The sequence below is a fragment of the Salvelinus fontinalis genome, chromosome 3, assembly GCF_029448725.1.
Source record: "Salvelinus fontinalis isolate EN_2023a chromosome 3, ASM2944872v1, whole genome shotgun sequence".
Lineage (NCBI taxonomy): Eukaryota > Metazoa > Chordata > Actinopteri > Salmoniformes > Salmonidae > Salvelinus > Salvelinus fontinalis.
Genome location: NC_074667.1, coordinates 42,223,444 through 42,238,040, shown reverse-complemented (window position 1 = coordinate 42,238,040; position 14,597 = coordinate 42,223,444). Strand labels below are relative to the sequence as shown.

The following is a 14,597-nucleotide window of genomic DNA, read 5'->3' as shown; positions in this document are numbered from 1 at the left end:
GAGTTTGGCCATTATTCTGTCATCCAAAAAGCATGATGTCACAATGACATAACATGATTCCATGGCAGCCATTTTAGTATCTCCTGGAAAATGTTGACACATGAATGATTGAACAGAAGCAGCAATGTGGCATCCATCTCTGAAGTTGGCTAAAATGTACCTACAGTTGAAGTCGGGAGTTTACATACACCTTAGCCAAATACATTTAAACTCAGTTGTTCACAATTCCTGACATTTAATCAGAGTAAAAATTCCCTGTCTTAGGTCAGTTAGGATCACCGCTTTATTTTAAGAATGTGAAATGTCAGAATAATAGTAGAGAGAATGATTTATTTCAGCTTTAATTTCTTTCATCACATTCCCAGTTGGTCAGAAGTTAACATACACTCAATTAGTATTTGGTAGCATTGCCTTTACATTGTTTAACTTGGGTCAAACGTTTTGGGTAGCCTTCCACAAGCTTCCCACAATAAGTTGGGTGAATTTTGGCCCATTCCTCCTGACAGAGCTGGTGTAACTGAGTCAGGTTTGTAGGTCTCCTTGCTCGCACACAATTTTTCAGTTCTGCCCAAAAATGTTCTATTGGATTGCGGTCAGGGCTTTGTGATGGCCACTCCAATACCTTGACTTTGTTGTCCATAAGCCATTTTTCCACAACTTTGGAAGTATGCTTGGGGTCATTGTCCATTTAGAAGACCCATTTGCGACCAAGCTTTAACTTCCTGACTGATGTCTTGAGATGTTGCTTCAATATATCCACATAATTTTCCTCCCTTATGATGCCATCTATTTTGGGAAGTGCACCAGTCCCTCCTGCAGCAAAGCACCCCCACAACATGATGCTTCCACCACCGTGCTTCACGGTTGGGATGGTGTTCTTCAGCCTGCAAGCGTCCCCCTTTTTCCTCCAAACATAACGATGGTCATTAGGGCCAAACAGTTTTATTTTTGTTTCATCAGACCAGAGGACATTTCTCCAAAAAGTACGATCTTTGTCCCCATGTGCAGTTGCAAACCGTAGTCTGGCTATTTAATGCCGGTTTTGGAGCAGTGGCTTCTTCCCTGCTGAGCGGCCTTTCAGGTTATGTTGATTTAGGACTCATTTTACTTTGGATATAGATACTTTCGTACCTGTTTCCTCCAGCATCTTCACAATGTCCTTTACTGTTGTTCTGGGATTGATTTTCACTTTTCGCACCAAAGTATGTTCATTTCTAGGAGACAGAACGCGTCTCCTTCCTGAGCGGTATGACGGCTGCGTGGTCCCATGGTGTTTATACTTGCGTACTTTTGTTTGCACAGATGAACGTGGTACCTTCAGTTGTCTGGAAATTGCTCCCAAGGATGAATCAGACTTGTGGAGGTCTTTTCTGAGGTCTTGGCTGATTTCTTCTGATTTTCCCATGATGTCAAGCAAAGAGGCACTGAGTTTGAAGGTAGGCCTTGAAATACATCCACAGGTACACCTCCAATTGACTCAAATTATGTCATTTAGCCTATCAAAAGCTTCTAAAGCCATGACATAATTTTCTGGAATTTTCCAAGCTGTTTAAAGGCACAGTCAACTTAGTGTATGTAAACTTCTGACCCACTGGAATTGTGATACAGTGAATGATAAGTGAAATAATCTGTCTGTAAACAATTGTTGGGAAAGTGACTTGTGTCATGCACAAAGTAGATGTCCTAACCAACTTGCCAAAACTATAGTCTGTTAACAAGAACTTTGTGGTGTGGTTGAAAAATGAGTTTTAATGACTCCAACCTAAGTGTATGTAAACTTTCGACTTCAACTGTATATTGTTTTATGACCCTGTTGTGTCCTGTATAGCACCAGTGCTTGTGTGGTATTGTACACTGCCTAGTGCAGTACAGAGGTTTCATTCACTGCAGAGCCCAGAGAACTGAGAGCTTCGGTGGGTTGTGACCAATACCAGGCAGTATCTGCCTCTGAGACTCTGAGACAGCAACAAGTAGAATAACTGTTCCTTCAGCACCACTGTTCAGACTATAGTGAAACAAAGCAGGATAAGACAGTGTAGAAAACCTCAAGATACTTCAGGAACTGTTCTGTCTGTACAGGGAGTAGTATCCTTATTTTTATCCTTCTAGTGTCCAGATCTTGTCATAAGTCTCTCTGTACAGTTTCTCACAGCTTCGATATGTTTACATTGTCACAAGTTTTGAAAATTAATTGCCTTTTAAGGTCAATTAATCAGAATCTGAAAAAAGTCCATCAGTTTCCACTGCAGTGCTTTGGTGCACTCCAACAACACAGTCTGGTGAACAATTAGTCCTCATTACGAGTTCCTAATGCTGTGTAGTGAAGGAGAAGGGTTCATTTAGCACAATATAAAAAGCACCTGCAGGAACTGCCACTGAAACCTTGATACTATGTATTTCTGTCTCTAAGACCCTTACATGGAGATTGGACCAGGCCATGTGACACACACACACACACACACACACACACACACACACACACACACACACACACCAGTACACATGCTTGAGCACACACACGCACACTTTGCATCCAAGACCAGTATTGAGTCTGAACATACCATAACAGGAAGAGATGTTGGTAAGACCATGAGTTCACTCAACAGTGGAAAAGAGTGAGTACGTGCCAAATGGTACAGTTCGGTGATTTAATCTCTTAGCCTGGCACAGCCAGAAGAGGACCCCTCATAGCCTGGCTCCTCTCTAGGTTTCTTCCTAGGTTCTGGCCTTTCTAAGGAGTTTTTCCTAGCCACTGTGCTTTTACACCTGCATTGCTTTCTGTTTGGGGTTTTATGCTGGGTTTCTGTACAGCACTTTGTGACAACAGCTGATGTAAGAAGGGCTTAAAACATTTATTTGATTGATTGAAATTTGATTGGTTACCTGACCTACACTCAACAACATGCCTTGCTTGACCAGACAGCAACAAGTATCAGAAGTCATGCTAGTATTACACGGGGTAAACTTTTCAAAAGTTCGTACCAAAGTGTGTTATGCTGTTTGCTCTCACTCGCTCGTTTTCCACTCACACAAACACACACACAGGGTGTGTTAGGGCCAGACAGAAACAATGTGTGTGTGTGGGGAAGACAGAGCACATTCTGAGAATATCTCTGATGTTTGGCTCAACACTGGGCTTTTCTTCTCCAAACAACCACTATTCATCACAGGGACAATACTCTGTTTTTATTACTCCGATGAGCAAAGGAGACCAAGCTCGAGCTCACCCCTCGCAGAAAATGTTTTGATATAATGAATTGCACAGCGGCCAAACGTTAGCCTGATTTGTTGTTTTGGGGCGGTGTGGGTCACAGGGATTAACCGTGTTTCTTAATAAAACAAAAACAAAAACAAAAAACTCCACCGGGCGTCAACCATTCTGATTTACAGACAAATTATTTGACCAAGTCCTCCCCCTGTAGCTTTTCCTTGGCCTAATGGGGTAATCAGTGGAGAGAATAGACGGGTGAATTTATGTAATCTGCCTGCCATTAATTATGAGTCAGTAGGTCTATGCTAAACAGATTGGAGATGCCAGGAACCTCATATTCAGGGCTAATTTATGCCTGAACCCCACATTCCCCCCCCCCCCCCCCCCCTCTCTCCCTCTCTCCCTCTCTCTCTCCCACTCTCTCTTTCTTTCTCGCTTCCTCTCCCTCTCTCTCTCTTTCTCTCCCTCTACCTCTTTCTCTCTTTCTCAACCCTCCCTCCCTCCCTCCCTACCTCCCTCCCTCCCTACCTCCCTCCCTCCCTCTCTCTCCTAGTTAAACCAACAGCAGCACTTTTTATCTAATAGATTTATGCCTGACTTTAATGTGTTCCAGACAGTTGGATTAGTTAGATTGTTTAATGAATTGTTTATGCATTCAGTTGCTGAATCATACAAATTGGCAAATCGATAATTGGCAAATTGATAAATTGATAATTGGCAAATTGATATATATATATATATGAGAGAGAGAGAGAGAGAGAGAGAGAGAGAGAGAGAGAGAGAGAGAGAGAGAGAGAGAGAGAGAGAGAGAGAGAGAGGAGAGAGAGAGAGAGAGGAGAGAGAGAGAGAGAGAGAGAGAGAGAGAGGAGAGAGAGAGAGAGAGGAGAGAGAGAGAGAGAGAGAGAGAGAGAGAGAGAGAGAGAGAGAGAGAGAGAGAGAGAGAGAGGATTTGCTCAATGATGCAATGCTGGGGCAGGGAAAGAGAGAGAAAAATATAGAAAGACAGATAATGACAGGTCACATGTGTAGGAGTGATCGTTACGATGTCCTACTCACCGTCCAGTGACAGCATGGAGTCAAACACCTTGCACTGCACCTGTCCTGTACTCTGGGAGGCGCAGCTCATCCACAGGCCCTCATAGAGCCCGACGGCCGTGATGATGGCGTCACCCGCGTACGAAGACTGCTTCCACTGGGGCAGAGCCGTGGTGGAGATGATGCCTATCCAACCACCCAGCGCCAGGAAGTAACCCAGTAACTGGAATCCTGAGTTTGCCATCCTGTATTTTTGTCTATCTGTTATTGTCTGTCTCTAGCTTTGTTTTTCTCTCGCTTACTCTCTGGTTCCTTCTTGTTATTTCTTTCTAAATGTATAGCTTTCTTTCCTTTTTATTTATCTGTCCTCTTTCTGTCCTCCTTTTCTTTGGCTACTATTTTGTTCTCTTCAGAACACTTGAAGCAGTCTCGTAACACAGTGTTTCCACACACAGGTAATACTGTTGGCAGAGTGAAACACAGAACTCCCCCAAACTGTTTCTCAGAGCTCCCGTTGTCTCTCAGAGCCACAGAACCAAAAGTCAAGCACCCCTTTACAGACAATCCAGATTTCAGCACTACCACAGGGACTCTCTCAGTGGTCTCTTTCGTTTCTCTTTCTTCCTCTGGTCTCCTTTCTGGTCACTGTCCGCTCTCTCTGAGCATCTCCTTCTCTCTGCTCTCTCTCACACATCTGGCGTTCTCCTCTCTCTCTCTTTCGCGCTCTCTATCTCTGTCTCACTCTCTCTCTCTCTCGCTCTTTCTCTCTGTTTATTTCTCTTTCTCCTGTTGGAGGTGTGTATGTCCAGGTCTTGAGGTTGACCAGACTGCTCTTTCCTTGTTGTCTGGGGTGATCAGGTCGTCAGGCTCGGTCACTACGCTCACTAGGCTTCCTCAGATACTGCATGGTTTCTCCTGACTCTCTATCTCTCTCTTTCTTTCACCAACACTCTTTCCATCTGCTCCGCACTTCGAGGGCTGAACAAGGGATTAGAGAGAAAAAAAATGAAAAAGTTTATGTACACAAAAAGCCCCTAACAAGCTGGGCACAGAGGCGTCAAGAGCTGAGCTCTGATTGGCTCCCTCAGTGTTCTAGGAACGCCCAATGGGAAGGGGAGAGGGGGCAGGATGGGGGTAAGGGGGGTCTAGGGAAAGCGAGCAAGCACGAGAGAGAGAGAGAGAGAGAGAGAGAGAGAGAGAGAGAGAGAGAGATTATACTGAGTGGAGTTCAGAGGTAAAGCAAAACCACACAAAACTCTCTTTCCAAGCCAGAAGACCTCCCATAGCAGTCAAACCCAAAGCATCACAACTTTATAGCAATGCCTGTAGACTTTCTCTGTTCTCAACCTCCATTACACAATATAATTAATATTAAGGAAAGTCTATAATGATATGTAAAAATAAAAATAAATGTTTTACCTTTATTTAACTAGGCAAGTCAGTTAAGAACAAATTGTTATTTACAATGACGGCCTAGGAACAGTGGGTTAACTGCCTTGTTCAGGGGCAGAACGACAGATTTTTACTTTGTGAGCTCAGGGATTCAATCTTGCAACCTTTCGGTTACTAGTCCAACGCTCTAACTGCCACTCTTATGACTAGGAGCAATTGAAAGTACACATTTCTGAAAGTTGTCTTTGCATTCTGTAGTGTGTTGTTTAGTCTGTTGTTAGTTGTTGTCTGGTCTATCAGATATTAGATGTTGTCTGGTCTACCAGATGTTAGATGTCTGGTTTACCAGATGTTAGATGTCTGGTTTACCAGATGATAGATGTTGTCTAGTCTACCAGATGTTAGATGTTGTCTGGTCTATCAGATATTAGATGTTATCTGGTCTACCAGATGTTAGATGTTGTCTGTGTCAAACCCTGTAAATGCTTGAACCCTGTTGTCTGAGCATCGGCACCATACGCTGACAAATACACATAAAAGTCAGCATTAAACCGACGAGAGTGTGAAAAGGACATGTCACACCCAGACAACCACTTTGGAAATTATGGTCTGGCCCAGCAAAGGTCTTCCCATCCCCATGGAAACCTGTACAATTGAGTCTCTGGAGTGAGAGAGGGTGGGGCAGATGGGGGGGGGGGGGCAGAAGAGTGTTACAAGCATTTCGCTACACCCACAATAACATCTGCTAAATGTGTATGCAACCAATAACATTTGATTTGATTTGTGTGAGAGAGGAGGTGTTATAGTATAAGAGACTAAAACAGTAAGAGAGATTAGATAGATAGATAGATAGATAGATAGATAGATAGATAGATAGATAGATAGATAGATAGATAGATAGATAGATAGATAGATAGATAGATAGATAGATAGATAGATAGATCAGTCATAGATCCCATTGCCCTTTATGGTTGTGAGGTCTGGGGTCCGCTCACCAACCAAGACTTCACAAAATGGGACAAACACCAAATTGAGACTCTGCATGCAGAATTCTACAAAAATATCCTCCGTGTACAACGTAGAACACCAAATAATGCATGCAGAGCAGAATTAGGCCGATACCCACTAATTATCAAAATCCAGAAAAGAGCCGTTAAATTCTACAACCACCTAAAAGGAAGCGATTCCCAAACCTTCCATAACAAAACCATCACCTACAGAGAGATGAACCTGGAGAAGAGTCCCCTAAGCAAGCTGGTCCTAGGGCTCTGTTCACAAACACAAACACACCCCACAGAGCCCCAGGACAACAGCACAATTAGACCCAACCAAATCATGAGAAAACAAAAAGATAATTACTTGACACATTGGAAATTATTAACAAAAAAACAGAGAGTACACAGTGGCAGAATACCTGACCACTGTGACTGACCCAAACTTAAGGAAAGCTTTGACTATGTACAGACTCAGTGAGCATAGCCTTGCTATTGAGAAAGGCCGCCGTAGGCAGACATGGCTCTCAAGAGAAGACAGGCTATGTGCTCACTGCCCACAAAATGAGGTGGAAACCGAGCTGCACTTCCTAACCTCCTGCCCAACGTATGACCATATTAGAGAGACATATTTCCCTCAGATTACACAGATCCACGAAGAATTCGAAAACAAATCCAATTTTGATAAACTCCCATATCTACTGGGTGAAATTCCACAGTGTGCCATCACAGCAGCAAGATTTGTGACCTGTTGCCACAAGAAAAGGGCAACCATTGAAGAACAAACACCATTGTAAAAACAACTCATATTTATGCTTATTTATTTTCCCTTGTGTACTTTAACCATTTGTACATTGTTACAACACTGTGTATATATAATATGGCATTTGTAATGTCTTTATTGTTTTGAAACTTCTGTATGTGTAATGTTTACTGTTCGTTTTTATTGTTTATTTCACTTTTGTATATTATCTACCTCACTTGCTTTGGCAATTTTAACACGTGTTTCCCATGCCAATAAAGCCCCTTGAATTGAATTGAATAGAGATAGACAGACAGACAGACAGACAGACAGACAGACAGACAGACAGACAGACAGACAGACAGACAGACAGACAGACAGACAGACAGACAGACAGACAGACAGACAGACAGACAGACAGACAGACAGACAGACAGACAGACAGACAGACAGACAGACAGACAGACCGACAGACCGACAGACCGACAGACCGACAGACCGACAGACCGACAGACCGACAGACCGACCGACCGACCGACCGACCGACAGACCGACCGACCGACCGACCGACCGACCGACCGACCGACCGACAGATAATTGTGTTATTCAATTCAACATAGTTTAATTGAATCCAATGTACCCTGTGCGGGGGTACAGGTTACTCAAGGTCATTTGTACATGTAGGTAGGGGTAAAGTGACTATATATAGATGATAAACAGCGAGTGCAGCAGTGTCAAATCAAAGGTGGGGTCAATGCAAATAGTCCAGGTGGCCAGTTGATTAATTGTTCAGCAGGCTTATGGCTTGTGGGTAGAAGCTATTAACAAGCCTTTTGGTCCTAGACTTGGCGCTCCGGTGCTGCTAGCCATGCGGTAACAGAGAGAACAATCTATAACTTGGGGGACTGGAGTTTTTGACATTTTTTTTAGCCTTCCTCTGAAACCACCTAGTATGTACATCCTGGATGTCAGGAAGCTTGGCCCCAGTGATGTACTGGGCCGTACGCACTACCATCTGTAGAGCCTTACGTTCAGATGCCAAGTGTACCAGGCAGTGATGCAACTGGTCAGGATGCCCATGCCAAATCTTTTCAGTCCCCAGAGGGGGGAAAGTTGTTGTCGTGCCCTTTTCACTACTTTCTTGGTGTGTTTGGACCATGATAGTTTGTCGTTGATGTGGACACCAAGGAACTTGAAACTCTCGACCCGCTCCACTGCAGCCCCGTCGATGTGAGGCGTGTTCAGTCATTTCAGTAACGTTAACGTTTTATCTGTTGATTATTGAATAATGTACATGCTAGCTAGGTACTGCACATTTTACTGTGCGTGTTGTCATTGGGCATAGCTTTCCCCATGTTGTTGATTTGTACTTTGCAGAAGAGTTGCCGTATAAGTGCAGCACAGCATGTGTGTTCGGAAGTTTTTTCTGTCATTATCAGGTACTGTATGTCATGTGTTTTTGTTTGTTGAACTAGGTTGACAACATTTTACTGTTAGTTGTCCGTAAGTGCATGTCACTGTACTATACGTAACGCCTGGCTGTCACTAGGAACGTTGGCTAGCCTAGGTCTGTAGGATATACTGTACATTTCTATTTCATACTGTACATTGTGTTTTATTACATTGTACTGTTAGTCATGAGATTATTGTTATTTTGCGCCCTGTCTACTGGACCCATATGGAAGAGAGGAGTTGGTATATAAGGGCAGCTGTTACATCTGCTCCTGCCACGCCCTGTACTTGTTAGGTATGCGTAACTGGCTGTAAGGGAGTCAGGCGCAGGAGAGCAGAATTTGGGTAGCAAACGGATCCTTTTATTTAGGCGAACCAAACATGCGACACAAAGAACGCTAAACACAATACGGGTTGACATAACCCAGCACAACCAGTCTAACGTGCACATACACGAAACAATAAACAATTCCACACACAGACATAGGGGGAACAGAGGGTTAAATACATGACACGTAATGAGGGAAATGTAAACCAGGTGTGTGGGAAAACTAGACAAAACAAATGGAAAATGAAAGGTGGATCGGCGATGGTTAGAAGACCGGTGACGTCAACTGCTGAACGCCCCCCGAACAAGGAGAGGAACCGACATAGGCGGAAGTTGTGACAATACTGCTCATCCTGTGTCTCCTTGACCTGCCGCCACTCCCCCAGTGCTCTCTCATCTCCCTCTCCCTCTCCCTCTCCCTTTCCCTCTCCCTCTCCCTTTCCCTCTCTCTGTGTGTGTGTGATTGTGTGGGTGGAAACATGTGTGCTGGAGACAGAGCAGATCCCCACCAGCTGCAACCTGTTCCATAATCAAGACCTCTACAAATACTCAGTCCTGCCACTTCCACACTGCAAGATCGTAATCTCTGCTCAGTCAGTCTACGTTTCTAGCCGTTTGTTACTATTTCGATCCTGTTATCCTGTTGTGCCTGTTTTCCTTGCCTGACAGTTTTCCTCTCCGCTACAGTTCTGCCCACTCTCACTCTGGTCCCTGTCTCCAGTCCCATGTTTTATCATCCTGCTACTCTGTCCTGGATTCCCCACTCTACTGCTCCCTTGGATTCCCCTCCGGACCTACTTACCCTGTACCAACACCTCTCGCTCCAACCTCAGCCTCCGCACCTGAAACAATTTTGTTTCTGGTGTCCTTTGACATCTCTTTGGTCTTGGCCATAGTGGAGTTTGGAGTGTGACTGTTTGAGGTTGTGGACAGGTGTCTTTTATACTGATAACAAGTTCAAACAGGTGCCATTAATACAGGTAACGAGTGGAGGACAGAGGAGCCTCTTAAAGAAGAAGTTACAAGTCTGTGAGAGCCAGATATCTTGCTTGTTTGTAGGTGACCAAATACTTATTTTCCACCATAATTTGCAAATAAATTCATAAAAAAATCCTACAATGTGATTTTCTGGATTTTCTTTTCTCATTTTGTCTGTCATAGTTGAAGTGTACCTATGATGAAAATTACAGGCCTCTCTCATCTTTTTAAGTGGGAGAACTTGCACAATTGGTGGCTGACTAAATACTTTTTTGCCCCACTGTATATATATATATAAACTCAGCAAAACAATAAACGTCCTCTCAATGTCCTCCAAACTGAGTTTATTTTCAGCAAACTTAACAAGTTCCACAGACATGTGTAACGTCCTGACCAGAGTTCTTATGTGTTTTGCTTGTTTAGTATTGGTCAGGACGTGAGCTGGGTGGGAATTCTATGTTGTGTGTCTAGTTTGTATGTTTCTGTGTTCAGCCTAATATGGTTCTCAATCAGAGGCAGCTGTCAATCGTTGTCCCTGATTGAGAATCATATATAGGTGGCTTGTTTTGTGTTGGGGGTTTGTGGGTGATTGTTTCCTGTCTCTGTGTTTGTGTTCTGCACCAGATAGGTCTGTCTCGGTTTTCACATTTGTTATTTTGTATTTTGTATAGTGTTCACGTATTCGTCTCTTTGTTTATTAAATATGTTGAACACTAGCCGCGCTGCATTTTGGTCCTCTCCTTCATCCCAGGAAGAAAGCCGTTACAACATGTGACTAACAGAAATTGAATAATGTGTCCCTGAACAAAGGGGGGGTTCAAAATCAAAAGTAACAGTCAGTATCTGGTGTGGCCACTAGCTGCATTAAGTACTACAGTGCATCTCCTCCTCATGGACTGCACCAGATTTGTCAGTTCTTGCTGTAAAATGTTTCCCCACTCTTCCACCAAGGCACCTGCACGTTCCCTGACATTTATGGGGGGAATGGCCCTAGCCCTCACCCTCCGATCCAACAGGTCCCAGACGTGCTCAATGGGATTGAGATCCGGGCTCTTCGCTGGCCATGGCAGAACACTGGCATTCCTGTCTTGCGGGAAAACACCCACAGGACGAGCAGTATGGCTGGTGGCATTGTCATGCTTGAGGGTCATGTCAGGATGAGCCTGCAGGAAGGGTACCACATGAGGGAGGAGGTTGTCTTCCCTGTAATGCACAGCGTTGAGATTCCCTGCAATGACAACAAGCTCAGTCCGATGATGATGTGACACACCGCCCTAGACCATGACGGACCCTCCACCTCCAAATCGATCCCACTCCAGAGTACAGGCCTCGGTGTAACGCTCATTCCTTCGACGATAAACGCGAATGCGACCATTACCCCTGATGAGACAAAACCGTGACTAGTCAGTGAAGAGCAGTTTTTGCCAGTCCTGTCTGGTTCAGCGACGGTTTGTACCCATAGACGACGTTGTTGCCGGTGATGTCTGGTGAGGAACTGCCTTACAACAGGCCTACAAGCCCTCAGTCCAGCCTCTCTCAGCCTATTGCGGACAGTCTGAGCACTGATGGAGGGATTGTGTGTTCCTGGTGTAACTCGGGCAGTTGTTGTTGCCATCCTGTACCTGTCCCGCAGGTGTGATGTTCGGATGTACCGATCCTGTGCAGGTGTTGTTACACGTGGTCTGTCACTGTGAGGACGATCAGCTGTCCATCCTGTCTCCCTGTAGCGCTGTCTTATGCGTCTCACAGTACGGACATTGCAATTTATTGCCTTGACCACGTCTGCAGCCCTCATGCTTCTTTGCAGCATGCCTAAGGCACGTTCACGCAGATGAGCAGGAACCCTGGGCATCTTTCTTTTGGTGTTTTTCAGAGTCAGTAGAAAGGCCTTTTTAGTGTCTTAGGTTTTCATAACTGTGACCTTAACTGCCTACCGTCTGTAAGCTGTTAGTGTCTTAACAACCGTTCCACAGGGGCATGTTCATTAATTATTTATGGTTCATTGAACAAGCATGGGAAACAGTGTTTAAACCCTTTACAATGAAGATCTGTGAAGTTATTTGGATTTTTACGAATTATCTTTGAAAGATAGGGTCCTGAAAAAGGGACCTTTCTTTTTTAGCTGAGTTTATATATCCCTACATGATCAAAAGTATGTGGACACCTGCTCGTCAAACTTCTCATTCCAAAATCATGGGCATTAATATGGAGTTTGGTCCCCCCCCTTTACTGTAATAACAGCCTCCACTCTTCTGGGAAGGTGATCCACTAGATGTTGGAACATTGCGCGGGAACTTGCTTCCGTTCAGCCACAAGAGCATTAGTGAGGTCAGGCACGGATGTTGGGCAATTAGGCCTGGCTCGCAGTCAGCATTCCAATTAATCCCGAAGGTGTTCAATGAAATTGAGGTCAGGGCTCTGTGCAGGCCAGTCAAGTTCTTCCACACTGATCTCAACAAACCATTTTTGTATAGACCTCGCTTTGTGCATGGGGGCATTGTCATGCTGAAAGGGCCTTCCCCAAACTGTTGCCACAAAGTTGGAAGCACAGAATCATTGAGAATGTCATTGTATACCATAGCGTTAAGATTTCCCTTCACTGGAACTAAGTGGCCTACCCCAAACCATGAAAAACAGCCCCAGACTATTGTTCCTCCACCACCAAACTTTACAGTTGGCATTATGCATTCGGGCAGGTAGTGTTCTCCTGGCATCCACCATACCCAGATTCATCTGTCGGACTGCCAGATGGTGAAGCCTGATTGTCACTCCAGAGAATGCGTTTCCACTGCTCCAGAGTCCAATGGCGGCGAGCTTTACACAACTTCCGCCTACGCTTGGCTTTGCGCATGGTGATCTCGGCTTGTGTGCAGCTCCTCGGCCATGGAAACCCATTTCATGAAGCTCCCGATGAACAGTTCTTGTTCTGACGTTGCTTCCAGAGGCAGTTTGGAACTCGGTAGTGAGTGAAGCTACGTGCTTCAGCACTCGGTGGTCCCAACTTGTGTGGCCTACCAATTCGCGGCTGAGCTGTTGTTGCTCCTAGACATTTCCACTTCACAATAACAGCAACTTACAGTTGACCGGGGCAGACCTGTTATAGCAGGGCAGAAATGTAATGAAGTGACTTGTTGGAAAGGTGGCATTCTATGATGGTGCCACGTTGAAAGTCACTGAGCTCTTCAGTAAGGTCATTCTACTGCCGATGTTTGTCTATGGAGATAGCATGGCTGTGTGCTCGATTTTATACACCTGTCAGCAATCCACTAATTTGAATAGGTGTCCACATACTTTTAAATATGTATATGTAGTGTACTGTATACTATACTATACTACACAATTTTCTGTGGGTGGTGGGGGGTGGGGGGGGTGCTACGCCAGTGGTCATATGGAAGCCGATCCAAACACAACCTAGAGGCAATCTACACCGGTCACACACACACACACCCTTTCACCAACTTTTTAAACATGCCGGGGTCTTGACACAGGCTGGGGCAATGGCGATTGGTTGGTCTCACAGTGGGGAGGAGTTAATCACCCAGATAGTCATGAACTTGATCACAAGACCAACTGCACCCCAAACACGCACTGACACTCCCCTCCTTGCTCTACTTACCCCATAGTTACGTTTGAGTTGAGCCCACTGAAGTGTGCAGCTTTGGATGGACACACCCCCTCTCCCCACTCTCTCTTTCCTTCCATTTCCTTGGCCCCCTGATCATCCCTCTCTTCCACCTCTCCGCTCTCTCTTCTCCCCTCTTTTTTTCCGGGTCATTCCTTTCTCCAGACTCCTTTACCCTCTCTCATTTTCTCTCTGTCTTTCATCTCTCTAGACCCTCTACCTCTCTCCCTCTCCCCTATCCCTTGCCCTATTACCTTAACACAGAACCTGAACATGTGAAGAAACACCTGACCTCACTGATCCAATGACACACTCCACGTCTATTTCACGTTGGTTCGACGCAATTGAATTAAAATGACTTGGAAACAACGTTGATTCAACCAGTGTGTGGCCAGTGGGTTTGCCTCCGTTTCAGAACCCATGGGTAGATTTAAAAACACTGATTTTACACATTATATACACTACCTTTCAAAAGTTTGGGGTCACTTAGAAATGTTATTGTTTTTGAAAGAAAAGCAAACTTTTTGTCCAAAAAAGCACATTTCTTGTCCATTAAAATAACATCAAATTGATCAGAAATACAGTGTAGACATTGTTAATGTTGTAAATGACTATTGTAGCTGGAAACTCCTGATTTTTAATGGAATATTTACATAGGCGTACAGAGGCCCATTACCAGCAACCATCACTCCAATGTTCCAATGGCACGTTGTGTTAGCTAATCTAAGTTTATCATTTTAAAATGCTAATTGATCATTAGAAAACCCTTTTGCAATTATGTTAGCTTAGCTGAAAACTGATGTTCTGATTAAAGAAGCAATAAAACTGGCCTTCTATCTGGAGCA

At 44.4% G+C, this 14,597-nt stretch overlaps 1 protein-coding gene across 2 annotated transcripts in view; it reads right to left on the bottom strand.

Moving 5' to 3' along the window:
- cldn19 (claudin 19) overlaps positions 1 to 5,248 on the bottom strand; it is an 18,528-nt gene extending 13,280 nt beyond the window's left edge. For both annotated transcript variants that reach the window (XM_055916155.1, XM_055916148.1), the window contains exon 1: positions 4,268 to 5,248. In XM_055916155.1, coding sequence (XP_055772130.1) covers positions 4,268 to 4,490 — 223 coding nt within the window. In that variant the 5' untranslated portion in view covers positions 4,491 to 5,248. The remainder of the gene's footprint in view (positions 1 to 4,267) is intronic.
- Positions 5,249 to 14,597: the final 9,349 nt, after the last annotated feature.